This window comes from Bos indicus, chromosome 21 (genome assembly GCF_029378745.1).
Source record: "Bos indicus isolate NIAB-ARS_2022 breed Sahiwal x Tharparkar chromosome 21, NIAB-ARS_B.indTharparkar_mat_pri_1.0, whole genome shotgun sequence".
Taxonomy (NCBI): domain Eukaryota; kingdom Metazoa; phylum Chordata; class Mammalia; order Artiodactyla; family Bovidae; genus Bos; species Bos indicus.
The window spans coordinates 60,037,374-60,055,274 of NC_091780.1; the positions used below are offsets into that span (position 1 = coordinate 60,037,374).

General features: G+C 39.5%; 1 protein-coding gene across 7 annotated transcripts in view; it reads right to left on the reverse strand.

The window, feature by feature from the left end:
• DICER1 (dicer 1, ribonuclease III) overlaps positions 1-17,901 on the reverse strand; it is a 75,614-nt gene that overhangs the window by 34,861 nt on the left and 22,852 nt on the right. The window contains exons 3-12 of one of the 7 annotated variants that reach the window (XM_070775631.1): positions 16,766-16,866; positions 16,225-16,252; positions 14,993-15,210; positions 12,521-12,709; positions 11,559-11,721; positions 10,450-10,580; positions 8,595-8,729; positions 7,986-8,146; positions 5,667-5,835; positions 3,905-4,377 (exon numbers count right to left, since the gene is read on the reverse strand). In XM_070775631.1, the coding sequence (XP_070631732.1) occupies positions 3,905-4,377; positions 5,667-5,835; positions 7,986-8,146; positions 8,595-8,729; positions 10,450-10,580; positions 11,559-11,721; positions 12,521-12,664 (1,376 nt within the window). In that variant the 5' untranslated portion in view covers positions 12,665-12,709; positions 14,993-15,210; positions 16,225-16,252; positions 16,766-16,866. Of the gene's footprint in view, positions 1-3,900; positions 4,378-5,666; positions 5,836-7,985; positions 8,147-8,594; positions 8,730-10,449; positions 10,581-11,558; positions 11,722-12,520; positions 12,710-14,992; positions 15,211-16,224; positions 16,253-16,765; positions 17,895-17,901 lie in introns of those variants that run through there. The other 6 variants (XM_070775633.1, XM_019983370.2, XM_019983371.2 and 3 more) reach the window with 6 other exon arrangements.

The following is a 17,901-nucleotide window of genomic DNA, read 5'->3' on the forward strand; positions in this document are numbered from 1 at the left end:
TGGAGAGTGGAAGTCACTTTCTGCCACTTGATCCTTGAGTTATTTCAGGAGGTCTGCGAAATGCCAGGCTGGATAAAGCACAAGCTGGAATCCAGACTGCTGGGAGAAATATCATCTATAATAGAGTAAAAACATCTATCTTCTTCCCTCATGGAGTGTTCTGAAATTTTAAAACTATATAAAAGTACCAGACATGAACAATGGACTGGTTCCAAACTGGGAAAGGAGTACATCAAGGCTCTATACTGTCACCCTGTTTATTTAACTTATATGCAGAGTACATCCGGAGAACACAATGGCACCCCACTCCAGTACTCTTGCCTGAAAAATCCCATGGTGGAGGAGCCTGGTAGGCTGCAGTCCATGGGGTCGCTAAGAGTCGGACACGACTGAGCGACTTCACTTTCACTTTTCACTTTCATCCATTGGAGAAGGAAATGGCAACCCACTCCAGTGTTCTTGCCTGGAGAATCCCAGGGACGGGGGAGCCTGGTGGGCTGCCATCTATGGGGTCGCACAGAGTCAGACACGACTGAAGTGACTTAGCAGCAGCAGCAGCAGCAGCAGCAAAGTACATCATGCGAAATGCCAGGCTGGATAAAGCACAAGCTGGAATCCAGATTGCTGGGAGAAATATCAATAACCTCAGATACGCAGATGACACAACCCTTATGGCAGAAAGCAAAGAGGAACTAAAGAGCCTCTTGAGGAAAGTGAAAGAGGAGAGTGAAAAAGCTGGTTTAAAATTCAACATTCAAAAACTAAGACCATGGCATCTGGTCCCATCACTTCATGGCAAACAGATAGGGAAAAAAGGAAACAGTGACAGACTTTATTTTCTTGGGCTCCAGAATTACTGAAAATGGTGACTGCAGCCATGAAATTTAAAAGATGCTTGTTCCTTAGAAGAAAAGCTATGACCAACCTAGATAGCGCATTAAAAAGCAGAGACATCACTTTGCTGACAAGGTCTGTATAGTCAAAGCTGTGGTTTTTCCAGAAGTCATGTATATGCATGTGAGAGTTGGACCATAAAGAAAGCTGAGTGTCAAAGAACTGATGTTTTTGAACCACAATGTTGGAGAAGACTCTTGAGAGTCCCTTGGACTGCAAGGATATCAAACCTGTCAGGCCTAATGGAAATTAGCCCTGAATATTCATTGGAAGGACTGATGCTGAAGCTGAAACTCCAATACTCTGGCCACCTGATACAAAGAACTGACTCCCTGGAAAAGACCCTGATGCTGGGAAAGATTGAAGGCAGGACTAAGTGGATGACAGAGGATGAGATGGTTGGATGGCATCACCGACTCAATGGACATGAGTTTGATCAAGCTCCGGGAGTTGGTGATGGACAGGGAGGCCTGGTGTGCTGCAGTCCATGGGGTTGCAAAGAGTCAGACACAACTGAGCAACTGAATTGACTGATTGATACAAAAGGTAAATTATAGACGATAAAGCCTTCAGTATATAAGGCAAAAGAAAAACTGTAAACCCAAGACTGTACACATACAACAGAAGTAGCTGTTTTTTATTTTTCTGATTAGGAGAGTAGAAAACCGCCCATGTATTACAATAGCTTCTACTCCCGTGAAACTGTTTGCTGAAGAGTGGTTTTTCCTCCCATTAAATTGATGGAAGGAAAGAATCTGGATTTCAGGAAGTTTTTCTAAGCTTATTAAAAAGCTTACTGGAACAAGACCTCTATTGTACATTTAATTAGCTGCCCATAAAGTAAACCCTCAAACCACTCCTGATTCATCATCCAACACTAAATTCCAGGCACACTTTATGAAAGTTGATCGCAATTAATCTGATCCTCAAAGTCAACAGGAAGTAACACTGATTTCTGATAAACCTTTTCAGGCTAATATTCCTTCAGTGAAAACTGGCACATCTCCATACTTACAAACACACGTACAAAAGAGGAAAAAAGGAAGAAAATGAACCCCCAGTCCTCTCCAAGCCCCAGAAAATGTACTTAATTCTTAACCCATCCTGTGTGGGGCAGGGAGTCCGTCTAGAACTCGGCTTAGAACTGTGCCAACATTAAACTTTTCTGACCCCAAAAATGCCTTTCCCCCATTCTAAAAAATAACCTGAGTAGTCGTGCACTCCCTGGACTGTCTCCTGGCAGTCTTCCCACTGTAAAGCTCTGGTTGTTAGCGTTCTGTGATACCCAAGGGCATGATGATTATACAAAGAAGTGGAAACGAGGAGGCAGAATATCAGGATTCTTGAATGGTCTCTGCCACTGACTGGCAATTTAACTCAGAGCAAATCACTTATCCTCCGGACGCTTTCCTCTTTTTTTTTTTTTTTTTTGCTTATAAGAGTAAGTGGGTTGGATTAGTCAGGGAAGTTCCTTTCCAATCTTAAACTTCTGATTTCAATGTAATTCACTACCTAAAATTATTTCACTTCATATCCATCATCAGGATCAGGCCCAATGACTATGAAAACTTCCAGACTGAAAACCGCCAGATGACGACCCCAGAGTCCAATTTCTCGTTACTCAAGTACATTCTCAAGTCAGAAGCAGTTCTTTTTTTTTTTAAACCCCAAATTACCTCAGGAAACAAAGTTTAATTTCTCCTCAGAGATCAATACTTGCAGAAAAGGTTCTTAGGGATCAACTTTGGCCAATTAATAGATCTTGTAGAAACAAGTAGTTTGAAGTACTAAATAAGGACTCTTTTTGGCCCTTACAAATAATAGAGCAACCATCCACAAATCAAAAGAAATATGCATTAAGTGACCACGTGACACAAATTTGAAGTGAAGCTCCTTGGTTGGGTCTATATTCAGGAAAAATACACTTCTACTGAAGGAGGAGGTAGGGTGGAAATTTACAACCTAATTGGCATTCACTGCCACCTTTGCCAGTATTCTCTGAATTCCTAACATTTTTATTATCTTCTGATTCAGAAAATTTTAATATGTAGTCTATGAACCAATTCAAATTTCAAACCCAGCTGTTACATGCTTTTCACCGCAAATGTGCAAACTTGAATAGGCATTTGTTAAGAAAAAAAGCTAACACAGAAAAACTAGCCACAGCAATATCCTGATACAATTTATCCTAATATCACCTGAAGGAGAAAGCGTGGTGTGAAATGCTCAAAACCACGCCTAACACATGATGTGTGTGCACTCAGTCATGTCCCACTCTTTGCGACCCAGTGGACTGTAGCCTGCCAGGCTTCTCTGTCCATGGGATTTCCCAGGCAAGAACACTGGAGTGGGTTGCCATTTCCTTCTCCACTAACACACCATGCTGCTGCTGCTGCTAAGTCGCTTCAGACTCTGTGCGACCCCATAGACGGCAGCCCACCAGGCTCCCCCGTCCCTGGGATTCTCCAGGCAAGAACACTGGAGTGGGCTGCCATTTCCTTCTCCAATGCATGAAAGTGAAAAGTCAAAGTGAAGTCGCTCAGTCGTGTCCTACCCTCAGCGACCCCATGGACTGCAGCCCACCAGGATCCTCCGTCCATGGGATTTTCCAGGCAAGAATACTGGAGTGGGGTGCAACCGCCTTCTCCGAACACACCATAGTCACAGGTTAATAAATATCTGAACTAAATCTAACAACTGAATACCGAACAAGGAAGGTTTACTTTAATGTCAACTTAATTTTTCTGTACTTGCACTCGATTTCAGATGGATTAGAAAAGATTAACATCCTTTAAGAACAAAACCTCAGTCAAGTGATTGTATATACAAACATCCTGCTGATCCCAGGATAGCGTTACACGTTGAGTTCTGACGTGATGGTGCCAAGTGAAGGACGCGTCCCTAAGCCTTCTGCCCAGCTCTTAAAGCTATTACAAGGTATCACTTCACAGAACAACAAAAAGCTGCCTGTTCTACTACAGGGGAAAAAATGTTAATCTCAGAGAGTTACCTGTTTAAGACCACGGCTGTGTATCTTCTTTCCACAAAAATAATTCCACACAAAATGTTGGTAAACGGAGAAGGAAAATTTGTCTCTGGCTTTTCTTTCTCTTCAATCTCTTCATCTTCCTCGTCATCCTCAGAATCGCTCCAGGACACGTAATTATCCTGGTTCCTATTATTATACCACTCCACGCTTTCAAACTGCTGCCGCTCATACGGTTTGTATTTGCGTAAGATCTCGAGCAGCTTTATTACTTTAGGAGTGACAAACTTCAGGTCAAGCGAGGCAGGGGAGAAGTGCTCTTCACACAGGGCGTGGATTTTCCGTAGGAAAGTGTCTGTGAACAACAGAAACTTCCGGTGCAGCTCCTCCTGCTCATGTTTGATGTGTTTCTGCAGCTCTCTGACCATCATTCCAGCTACTTTATCGGCACACCAGGGTCCCAGGACAACCAGGACCGCACGGCAGTCTGAGAGTATCTACAAAAAAAGGTAAAGACTCCAATGCGAAACAATACTCCTGCAGAATCTTCACGTGGAGTCCAACTAGGGTTTCAGTTGTCTTCAATCTGCCCCTTCAAAATAAACTTAACCCCACTAATATCAACACTGGGGTTCATTCCTTAAAAGGTTAGGGAGAGGGGTCAGCAGTCTTTCCAAGCTCTACTTTTTCATACACATGCCCAGAACCACCCTTCTGTTTTCCCCAGTGAAAATAATCAAATGACAGAAATTAAAAGAGGCAACTGTATACAGTTAATAAAGCAACCTCAGAGCTGTGGTCAGAAGTACAACTAAGTCATTTACTTCCAGGTAAATATGCAAGAACTACATAGCAGAATATATAAATGTGTGTACACATGCAGCAGAGTATGTCATTTTATTTTAGGTATCAAAGAAAAGCAAGATGATTTTCCTTGAACTGTATCTGTGCCCCAGAGTGCCACAACTTACAACCCTAGCTCAGACTGGAAATGTAAACCCACAGTGGGGCTGTAACTGCCAGTTCTGCAGGCAAATGAAAGACCCACTGGGTTGAACGTGGACTTAATGAGAAGACAGATGCTGAACAGAGTCTGGGCATTGCTGCTCCAGAGAAAATCAGCAAGAGAGAATTAAGGATTCGATCCAACACGGTAGTAACATTCACGGCTGGCTGGGACAACTGACAAATTGTCCTGGGACAATGGTTCTCAAGTTTTAAAGGCAACAGGATTCACTGAGGGGCTTCCAATCTCAGACAGCTGGCTCCCACCCCAGAGCTTCAGATCCAGCAGGTCAAGGGTGGGGCCTCTCACGTGCATGCCAAGCAAGTTCCAGAGGGAAGCTGATGCTGCTCGTCCAGCAGCATCCACACTTTGAGGACCACTGTCCTAAGGAATCGCTTCTCAAAGCTGCCCTACTCGGAGATGATGGGCTCATGTCCAATTACATACAAAGAAACAACAGAAGAATTCTTTCAGCTCAGGGTTTGATCAGGAACTAACTCATTTGACTAAGAAAAAAAAACTGGGACTCACTTCTTATATTCAAACAATCATGACACCTCCTTAAACCAGGGAGGTCTCCACTTAATAGAAATGTCGGTCAGGTAACACTAAACTCAACCCAATATGATACACTCAATGAAAAATGTCCAAAGATACAAGAAGGTAAGGCCTTAAGCGAAAATGTATATAAAACAGCCTCATTAAAAGAAAATTCATTTCAACATTAAAAATGTATCAAAGCCTTTTATTATACTCTGTACTTACTTCACATAGGCTTACCTGTTTAGAAATTAAAGTAGAATCTCTTTCTTTTGAATGTACAGATATGTTACAGTCATTGATAAAATTAAGTGCTTCTTCTAACTCCATCAGCAGTCTTTCATAAAGCCCACTTCTGTCAGTAAATGGTCCACAGTCTACCACAATCTCACATGGCTGAGAAGTATATCTTTAACATCAGAAACAGAAGTCGTCAATACCACAATAAATTCACTACAGCATTACCATCCATTACATATCCAAGCCAAAAAAAGAAACTCCCTCTTTTCAGCTGTGTAACTACTTGGAAGAACACACAGGCTCACAACAAGCCTTCCTCAAGTTGTACCCACTTCTATCTGTACTATATTTGCCGGCTAAGTGTCAATAAATGCACAAGGCTAACAGTCAAAAGAATTCTGTTGTTTCACTGTTAACCACAGGTTTTTCATTTTGATTTTTAGGTTCAGACTTTCACCTTTTGCCCCCTAAGGCATCACCCAGAATGAGAAAATTTGTCAAAATAGACAAGAAACTCAACAATGATTACTTCTCAGACCCAGAAATAGGGAAGGCAGGAGGAGATCATAAGGAGGAAGTATTATCATTAAACATATCTATTTCCAAACTACTTGAAACATTTAGCATTTGCAAATGTCAACTTTCTTGGTTTTTAAATAAATCTTTTATTTTTAACTGGAGGATAACTGCTTTACAATACTGTGTTGACCTCTGCCACACAGCAACAGGCATCAGACACAAGCACACACACGAGCCCTCCCTCCTGAGCCTCCCCGCCAGCCCCAGGCTGTCACAGAGCGGTGGGCGGAGCTCCCTGAGTGACACAGCGACTGCCGCCGCCTCCTCTGCACACGGCAATGTGCGTGCTGCAGTGCTGCTCGCTCAGCTCCCACCCCCCTCCCCACACCGTGTACACGGTCTGTTCTCTATATGTTCTCCGTCGGAGCCGCTGTTCTTGCCCTGCAGACAGGTTCATCAGTAATCATTTTTCTAGATTCCATATATATGTGTTAATATATGGTATTTGCTTTTCTCTTTCTGATTTACTTCACTCTGTATTATCAGGCTCTAGGTTCATCCACCTCACTAGAACTGACTCAAATGTGTTCCTTTTTAGGGTTGAGTCATATTTTAACATGCCCTCTTAAGGAAAACTCCCCCACATTTCAATCAATCACAACAGTATCATTCCTTGGATCTTTCATGCCTTTCATAATATGACAACAACACATACAATCCTAAAAGCATATATAATAATTAAAGAAAATAAATATATTAAAGATATGTTTTAAAATGATAGTGTTCATTATTCCCAACTAGAATTTATAAGTGAGATTTTGAGAGCTAAGTAATGCCAAACGCAATAGAATATCTATCAGTTTTTTACCTAAACGCCTTAAAGGCCATCAGATTTGTATTTCATATCACATCTAACTTCCATGAATCTAAATGTTACCTTTTCTTCTCATTTAACAAAGAGAACTCTTTCCAAATTCCTACCAAGTGACAGGTGTTTTCATGTCAATGTAACTGATCACCCAAGAGTCCCCTGAAACCACTGGTAATGCCATTTTTTAGGCTCAGGGACAATAAATGACGCACTTGAAGTCACACATTAGTGGAGCCAGTCCTCAAAACCCATGTGTGATTTAACTTCACAATCTGAGAAATAAGTCTTCTCTAGTGTAACTGTTTCAAGAACCACTACTTGGTAATCATTAACCTTGTTAAAGGCTGTACCTAACAAGGATATAAGGATAATTTAATATGAACTGAATTAGTCATTGTAATTTAAAAACCTAACTTATAAAGGCTCCCTTCTACCAACTTAGATTACAAAGGCTGTGTTATATGTTTCAATGAAACTCAAAATAGCAACCTCCTCAAAGAGACAAACCTAGAAACAGGTCAGAAATTCACACCCATTTTCAAAATCAGAGGATGCTTCCCATTATTTTCAATCAGACCGTAAAATACTGAATTATGTAAATAAATTAATGTTCTTTCAAACCATCACGTGGGATGTTTGGGTCAGAACAAAAAAACGCACACACTGACAGAAAAGGACACAGATCTCCTACTGAGTTCCCAGCCCTCATCAACATGAGCAGACAGGCTGGGACCACGTGTATCCAACATTCCCTCTTAAGGGTGAAACACTGCCATCTGTTACGCTTTCTGGAAACAAGGCTCAATTCCTGCATCTGAAGATGACTGTCCTGATAAGGAATTCTTAGGTCTTCCAAGGGAGTATGGCACCAAAGGCCTAAAACCACCCTAGCAGGTTTCACTGAAGCCTAGTTAATCCTAAGTGCTTACCTGTCTAAGACCACCAAGTCAGTTGCAGTTTCAGCATTACTCTTAAGAATTTTCTCCAGTTTCTGAATCTTCTCTTCCAATTCCTCTGGATCACATTTCCCATTTAAAATGGAAGCAGTTAGTCCCAAAATACGAGGACATGATGGACAATTTTCACAAAGCTAATGTAACAAAAGATACTGACAGTAAGGAATTCATTTTGCAAGGCCCCAACCAAAGAGACAGCATCCTGATTAAACATGTCAAAAAGACCTAACAAATACCAAAATGGTCACTTACGGAATTTACTGTAGCTTACTTAAAAGATCAATTTATCAAAAAGGAACATTTAAATATGCTATGATAAACTATGCAATTCACTTATGATAGATCACATAATTTACTGATTTTTATTGTTTAAACTTTTATTATAGATTTAGAAGTTATAAATGTACTAATATTATAAATTACAGATTTAAATGAACATTAGTTTAATATTCAGTCACTCATTCCTACACTGAAACCAAGTTCCCAAAAGTGGTAACTAATATTGCTTTTTGTATATAAAAACACTGCTTTTACTCAGTAATCTGACTGCATTATTAACACTGATAAAATCTAAAAACTTACCTTCATAATTTCTCGGTAGGGGTGGTCTAGGATTGCAAGATGACACTCATCAAACACCAAAAGGTTAATGTCTGACAGTGATAAGTAACCATTTTTCAAAACATTCAAGGCGACATAGCAAGTCATAACGAGAACCTAAAATAAAACTGCTATCAGTATACAAACAAGCCATTCACCTGCCTGGATATACTTCTATGAAATCAGATTAGGGAACTACTGTATTTTAGGTAAGGATTAAGAAAGTCATCGTTAAAAATCACAACAACAAAAAAATTACAACAAAAATTCTCAATGTATGGAAGCTCATACTTGAGACTCAAGATGTAAAACAAGGAAAACATGGAAAGAGACAAGAAAAAAAATACTGATAATGGAGACCAAGTTTTTATGATAAATCTACTCAATCCACTTCAGGTTTTCAGCTTCCTCATAATTTGATTGATGAGACCTGTCAGTTTTATCAGATCACAAAACAATTCACACAGTTTTTTCCTGTCAAATTGACAAGGTTTTCTGGAAGAAGACATGGACTCCTTAGTTTTTTTAATGGCTTATCATTCTGTGGATTTTAAATGAGTTATTAAGAGAGCTTAACTAAAAGACGCTTACTCCTTGGAAGAAAAGTTATGACCAACCTAGACAGCATATTGAAAAGCAGAGACATTATTTTGCCAACAAAGGTCCATCTAGTCAAGGCTATGGTTTTTCCAGTGGTCATGTATGGATGTGAGAATTGGACTGTGAAGAAAGCTGAGCACCAAAGAATTGATGCTTTTGAACTGCGGTGTTGGAGAAGACTCTTGAGAGTCCCTTGGACTGCAAGGAGATCCAACCAGTTCATTCTGAAGGAGATCAGCCCTGGGATTTCTTTGGAAGGAATGATGCTAAAGCTGAAACTCCAGTACTTTGGCCACCTCATGTGAAGAGCTGATTCACTGGAAAAGACTCTGATGCTGGGAGGGATTGGGGGCAGGAGGAGAAGGGGATGACAAAGGATGAGATGGCTGGATGGCATCACTGACTCGATGGACGTGAGCCTGAGTGAACTCCGGGAGTTGGTGATGGACAGGGAAGCCTGGCATGCTGCGACTCACGGGGTCGCAAAGAGTCAGACACGACTGAGCGACTGAACTGAACTGACTGAACCCAATATGTAAGACATACTAGCAGACCAGGGACTGCTTGAGGTCAGTTAGGAAACATCATCTCTTAACCATTTCAGATTCACCAACACGTGAAAGGCCCTCAACACAAGCTGGTGACATGGAAACGTCTAGGTTACAGAAGTGACAGTCACTCAGTCATGTCTGACTCTTTGCGACCCCATGGACTATACACAGTCCACGGCATTCTCCGGGCCAGAACACTGGAGTGGGTAACCTTTTCCTTCTCCACGGGATCTTCCCAACCGAGGGATCAAACCCAGGTCTCCCTCATTGCAGGCAGATTCTTTACCAGCTGAGCCACAAGGGAAGCCAAGTTACAGGAAGTCTCCATCAAAAATACTAAGATCTCAACCAAGAAATGTCAAGGCATTTAACTCAAGAGTAAACTTTCTGAAAGCAAGTTATCTGCAAGATGGAAATAGATCATAGGAATTTTCATTTTCAAACAAAAAATCATACTGTAAAGTTGTTTCTTTTCTATTCAGTAACAGCAACACAAAGGACTAGCTTATTTGGATTTAGGATGAGATTATAGTAAGAAAATGCATGAGGACTAGTTTCTAGGCTGACTAAGTACAGGAAAGTAGAGTCTTCAAACCTAATTCACGTAACGAGGGCTACAGGTCATCTTACGAATCAAGGACTTGTACAGATTTATTAAGTGAAATTTCTTCATTTATGAGTCTTACCTGATGTTTAGTAAACTCTTGGTTCCATTTCTCTTTTGTCCAAGATGCACTTACTTCTAGGTTTGAGTATTCCCCGACCTTGAGATCTGAGTGAGTTCTGACAGCTGACACTTGTTGGGCAACCTGGTTTGCTGATTACAAATACAATATTCCACGTAAATGCAAGAACTCTTCCCTACATGGCTCTCTGGACAACAACTGATTAAACAGCTAAGGGAAATCCTTATTATTATATATTATATCTAACCACCAATTTTTTACATAGCCAACTTAAAATCATACTTTCACAGTTATCTCCAAAATATGCTTCTTATACTCACCACCCTGCCTCTCTGTCACTCACTTTACAAAGTCTTAGATCACTTTCCTTCTTTAAGGTGCCTTTCCCCAATCTAAGAACACAATTTCTAGGCTAGAAAGGCAACTACTATCCACCCCTCCTGCTTTCTTCAATAAAATCAGATTATATCACCAAGAAATAACACAGACTGATATGCATTTAAAGCACATGAGAACATCACATGCTGAAACAATCTAAAAAGAAAAGAAAAAAAGGAGAGGAGTGACATGGTTATGTTAGTACTTGAGCTGTTTATATTCACATTTTATACTTTTTATTTTAATACATAACCCCAAACACATAAAAACCTATACTTTAAACTCTTACTGAATATCTAACTTTCAAGAAGCCTCTTTCTTTCTACAACTGGTATAGCAAAATCATAAATCAAAAAGTTACCTACAATCAGGCTCCTTATGATACATTTTGTGAAACTAAAACATTAAAAACAAAATAACTAACTACCGAGATCAGATTATATTCCAAAAGGAATCCTTCAAAAGAAATGCAGAGCCAGAATTAAATGCAGTTCCATTTAAGAAGAAAGCTAACGTTTAACGTCTATGAAATAGGATGACTATCATTTAAGAGAAATACTATTTAAAGTTAACAAATAAGACAGAATGATATTCTGCTTCAACAAGCACATTATTCATCAACCTCTCTATACTTTCAAGACTTTAACTTTATACCCCAAGAGCAAATCTGCTTAACCATAAGATCTCATCCAATTTCCTCCATACAATTTGATAAAATAGTGCTTTATTACCAGAGTTGACCAAGAACACCGTCCTTTTGCCATTTCTGTTGAAGTCTCCCCTGATCTGATAAGACAGCTCTTTAGTGAGTAGTACTGCAATAAACGTCTTCCCTGAGCCAGTGTTTAAACAGACTATGGTATTATGATCCAGAGCTGCTTCAAGCAGTTCAACCTAGAAATACAGTGGGGAAAAAAGATTACACACTTCTTATCTAAGTACAGAATTTTAAAAACTGGATTTTGTTTCAATTCAGAAAATTCCACTATTTTTTAAAATCTTCCTCCAATAAATTTGCCCTTGAAGCTTACCTTCTACATGTTTATTTAATAATAATAATCAGAGGCATTAAAATGCCGGTTACACATAGCCGTGCTATATAAATATGCAGAAATAGCATTTACAATTTCTTTAAAAATCATTTTCACAGGAACAGAAACTTTTCTAGAATGATATGAACAACTGAAACACTATAACTTAATGGAAAATAAGTGGTTATTTAAAATTCATTTGCAAAGTCAAAGTAAAGAAGAAAATTAATGATTTTACTACTGCTTATTATACTGATCTACTCTTATTTACCACTTTAGACCAACTGTAATAAAATATACTGTTTCTTTAAAAAAAAAAAAAAGACTATAACCATAGTTCTGACAGTCTATGTTTGTTCAAACCAATCTCGATTCCTACCCAGATCATGAGGACAGACACACCCAAATAGATACTCAGGAACAGTGAGGTTTTCACAGGGTAAAAAAGATAAGAAATTTCATCAATAAAACTATCAAATCAATTACCCAGCAGATGTTAGAAAAGAAAATGACTATTAAGAACAAAAGTATTTGGAATGAGAAAATTAATCAGAAGAGGAAAGCTTAAAAAGGTAAAGGAGTTTTATAGAAGTTGTGTCAACTATATGCAAATTTATTCCATTTTAGTGAAAATGCTCCAGTATTAGTGTTCTCATTAGTACCTGATATTTTCTTGGCGTATAAATGTTATCATGAATTGCTTCTTGTTGCCATGGCAGTCCAAAGAAAGGACCCATTGGTGAGGAAGCAGGGGTCATGAGCTGCAGGCCTGCCATGCTGAGGGGTTGCAAAGCAGGGCTTTTCATTCATCCAGTGTCTCTTTCATTGCATTTTTGTTCTAGCACAGCTTACTACAAAAGGGAAAAAGAATACCATTACACAACCATGCAGGGTTAAAAACAAAAGAAAGCACAGAAACAAGAGAAACATCAGAATATCATTCCTATGGGCCTTTTCAAATTCTTCCTGTAATTGTTTTAGCTTTTTCTTGATCTAAGAGGATCTGTTTTAAAAGTCAAGCATTCTACACTCGCCAACCCAGCAATTCTATACCCAGAAACCTGCCTGAAAGGGTTAGGGAGATGCACAAAGATGTAAACACATGAATATTTATTGTCACATTATTACTTAAGAACAAGAAATAACCTTAAAATGAATTAATAAACAATTATCTAAGTAAATTATGGTCTAGTCTTAAAGTGGAAAACTTTAAATCCATTAAGATAATACAGATCTATATTTACTGACATAGAACCATGTCCATAAAATACCTTTAAAAGAAAATTTGTATACTATGATGCTCTTTAAAATAAATGTGTTTATATACAAAACATGTAAATATATATGTAAATATATTTCAAACATCTGTAAATTCTATGATGCTATTATTGATAAAATAATGAGAAAACTGTATGAAAGGCATTTCATACCGTGCACACACAGGAAGGAGTCAAATGCCACCAACATTTGGTCATTTTATGAAAGGACCGTAAACATAGAAGAAGGTCATTTTTCTTAATTGACACCTTATCACAATTGCACAGCTGACTATTTACCTAAGTATCTTTTAATATTATGCATATCCTAGATAAATTAAAACAAGGCAACACCATTTTGTGAAATAAGAGCTACTTCATGGAGTCTAAGCACTCTTCTATATTTCACATATTCTTCCCCAAAGATAAATTTGATTATGTAAAAGGATAAAACAGAAATTCAGGCTTTTTAAAACTCCTAACCTGCAGATAAAGGGTTAGGGTTCAAATCTCTATGAGAAAGCCCACCGGCGCAGGACTGACTTGCCCGTAGAAGGGAATTTCCCCTTGTACTGCTCTGCAGTGTTCACTGTTATTACTCTATGAAACTGGAAAGAAAGAATCCCCACTCTTTGTTCCTTGAGAACAAAAACTTTGAATCTCTTGACCTGTTAAATTTATAACCATGGTACAACACAGTGACTTAACTGTTGTGTCTAATCCACCAAGAAGCCTCGAGAGTACAGTCTCTTGTATGCATGGGCTTAACACCAAAATTTTGATTTCAGAGCTTAATTCAGCTGACAAGAATTTAACATCCAGTTAATACAAGTAGCACCTCCAATAAACGGCCACAGGGCCTCAGGCTTCAGCAAGGCGGTGTGTTCGTGGACCAGAGAGCACAACCATTCTCAGTATCCGTCTCAGAGGAAGAAGGCAAGCAGAGTGTTCCAGAGTACACTATGAAAAACCATCAAGTCCTTCTTTTGCCGGGGTCAAACAGAACTACATTTTCCACAAGAAATAATGTGCTCATTCTCTACTGAACCGAAGTCCCAACAGCCTTTCCTGCTACCTCTTCTATACTCAGCACTCACTTCTCTCAACTCTGCAGGCCCACAGGATGAACAGTCTCGGGTTGATCAGTCAAGCTTCCTACTCAAGCTGGGGGCAGAGAACCTGAAGTGGAAGGCTATTTTACCTAACAACCTGAAACCCAGCAGGTCATGCTGAAGGCCCAAGGCTGAGACCTGCAGGCACTTCCCACATGGCTACCCATTCTTGAGGTATCTCCACATGGTGCTCCTTATCCGCAGGTTCCACTTCCACAGGTCAATCTATCCTTGGTTGGATGAATCCACGGATGCAGAGGGTCAACTGTACTATGCAAGGGACATGAGCACCCGGGGATTTGGGCATCAGAGGGTCCTGGAACCACTCACCGTGGGCACGGAGGGACAACTGTACTTCTTCACTACTCCAGGCCACTCACTGGTATGATTATTTAAGCCTGATGCTTCACTTCCCACCCAGCCCAAATGTTAATCCAAGACCAAACAAATAAATGGTGGAGGGATCAGGAAAAAAGCCCAAATCCTGCTGGTGGATGGAAATTCTCAAAGGAGAAAAGAGGGCAGCTGTGTAAATCCTCAAACACACCTCCTCCACCTCCAGGAACCCTCCTTCTTACCACTGTCACCATTTCTTCTGATGTAGACAACATTAGTAGTAATGATAGAGCCAGAAAAGTCTAAAACATAAATGAATGTTCTATTTTTAGAACAGTGTTAAAAAAATCTATTTATAAATACTTAAAAATTTATTATAGACTATATAAAAGTTGGAAAAGGCATTGGCACCCCACTCCAGTACTCTTGCCTGGAAAATCCCATGGATGGAGGAGCCTGGTAGGCTGCAGTCCACGGGGTCGCTGAGAGTCGGACACAACTGAGAGACTTCACTTTGACTTTTCACTTTCATGCATTGGAGAAGGAAAAAGCAACCCATTCCAGTATTCTTGCCTAAAGAATCTCAGGGATGGGGGAACCTGGTGGGCTGCCGTCTATGGGGTCGCACAGGGTCAGACACGCTTCAGTCTAAAAAATAAAATCTATTTTTAGAATAGGCTTAGAATAGTCTAAAAAATACAATGATGCTCTATTTTTTTACGGGCACTTGATATTCTTCAAAATTATCAGTATCATAAAATACAAAGAAAAACTAGAAATGTTCCCAATTAAAGAAGACTGCGGAAACATGACAACTACACGCAGTAACTGACCTTAGACTAGATCCTCTCCTGTTACAGAACCAAGGCTATCAGGGCCATTATAGAGTCCAGCGATAAGGCCGCAGACAACGCACTGTCACACTCACGGAGCTGGGCACCGCGCCATGAGTGCGGAGGGAGCACCCTTATTCTTGGCAAATCCACAGAGGCGCATTCAGGACTGAAAGGGCCATAATGCAGGCAACTTATTCTCAAATGGCTCAGAACCAGAGACTTCACATAGAAATAGAGAGTGGGTGTGACTGACAAAGCAAATGGAGCAAAACAGGTAAAGCACGCAGTCTTTGTCCTAGTCTTATTCTTTTCTGTAAGTCTGAAATTTCTTCCAAATCAAGAGTTTTAAAAAGTAAATAGTTCAATATGACCCATGAGACCAGCATCTCCTTGAGTATAGGAGCTGTACATCTCACACACACTTCTATCACCTACCAAACCAAATCACACCCCAGACATAACAAACAAACAATACAGGCTGAGGGTGAAGACAGCGCCTAGGTGCATGGCAGATGCCTTCACACGGCGTCTCTTTCCCCTTCATCAGGTATGTCACATTGCACATATTCTAAGAGACACATACGGACGCGGCTCATTCTTGACTGGCACACACGTTCCATGACAACAGGACGTGTGTCTCATTCTCTGCAGCTCTTAAATTTCCGTACGTGTGTCATATATACACATCTAAATAAAAACGTGATGAACTCAATCAGAGATTCATGAATGTCCACACAACAGCATACACAACAGAAGCACAGACAGCTTACAAGAGACTTCTACAGTACTTGGTTTGGAAATGCACACCCACCCGACTCCTACTCACCCTGAAGGGCAGATACAGGAGAGAAAATCTGCAAGGAAATGGAGAACAGGAATTGAACCCTCCCATTACATTCCCATTAGGTCACAATATTTAAACTAATTTTCATTCACTTCGCACAATGACTGGCCCCAGTAATATACTATCTATTTGGGAAAAGCAAACCCAACACTGAAAACTCAACAAGTAATCCAATAATGTGAAAACTCAAAAAGCCTATAATTTTGCCAATTTTTACTTTCTTTGGCATGTTTAAATAGATTTTTATTTTCCCTCTCTTAACTTGGCCTTAATGAAAAGCTCTGAATCCCTACTGGTAAGTAAAAGTTCTAGAGTTTCATAGATTAACTGCCTATAGTTAACTGTCTCAGCAGAGCCAACAGGATAATCTACGTGACTATTTTCCGATCACAGATTTTAACAATTAACACTCATCAAAGTGGTAACACTTTCATAGTTTTGGATGATTCGTTTAGAAACAACTTAGTAAGACACATGAACAAACTCTCTTCCTTTTTCCACATAGGATAAAGCCCAGATTTACCGTCTTAATGTTTGAGATCTCTGTGTTGCTGTTGTCTGAACTGCATTTTGACATTGTGATAGCAGTTTATTGGAAAATCACAGCATACCCAAGCTTCTGCTCTAAAAATAAAGGCAAAAATAGCCAAGTTTAAGATTCTTGCGCTTAAACTGAATATAAACACATCTACAAGAAAGTCCCATTGATATGAAAAGTTGAATAAAAGGCCATTATTTTGTATTAAACTTTAAACAAAAGACATCTGGGTTATTTTAGGATACTAAGTCTTATTCTAAAACAAAGAACAAGACAATGAGCTGTAACAACAGCATGCCTAATTTCCAGAGATCAGGGGCAGGGAGGAGGTGGGGTTATAGCAAAGTTCGAGGAAAGATCTTAAAATGAATACAACGAAATCCAAGTACATAAAATTCTAAAGAGAATGACTAGGAAAATGGAATAAATAAATAAATGTGTGTGTGCGCGCGTGTGCACACAGCTGTTCAGTCATGTCTGACTCTCTGCAACCCCATGGACTGCAGCCCAGATGTGTTATTTCCTAAATCCGTATACACAAGAGAAGTACAGAAGACCACCAGAAGAGGTACTTGTCCGAGTAATCCAAATCAGCTGGTGCTAAGTAAGTCTTCACCACATGTATGAAGTCTTATCAGCAATTCAAATTTCTCAAAGAAAATTTAAAACATGATCTTAAAGAGCAATTAATCTAACTATAAAGTTTCACTAAATTCATGTATGAATAAAAGAATTCAGGAAGACAGTTCAAGAATGTTAATACTGTGGAGAAATTTAAAGTTAAGGGTGGTCCCAAATAATCCTAAGAGACTAGATATCAAATAAGAAGCATAAAGCAATGATGTGAAAAGCTTAATTCAATTAACAAATGTTGATTTTCCTAGATCTGGTACCAGATTTAATTTATGCTCCTTAACTTCAACGCCTCTATTACCACAGGCTCAGGAAAAAATGAATTGGCAGCGGTCTCTTCTCACTTATTTGCATCTGGTCTAGTCTATAGCAGTTTAAAGGACATTCATGTAGAGGTTAAACTTTCTCATTTCATACATAAATTGGTTTTGCTAATAAGTTAACAAAGCAGAATGGGGGAACCTTAACACTACTTTAGTATTTACATA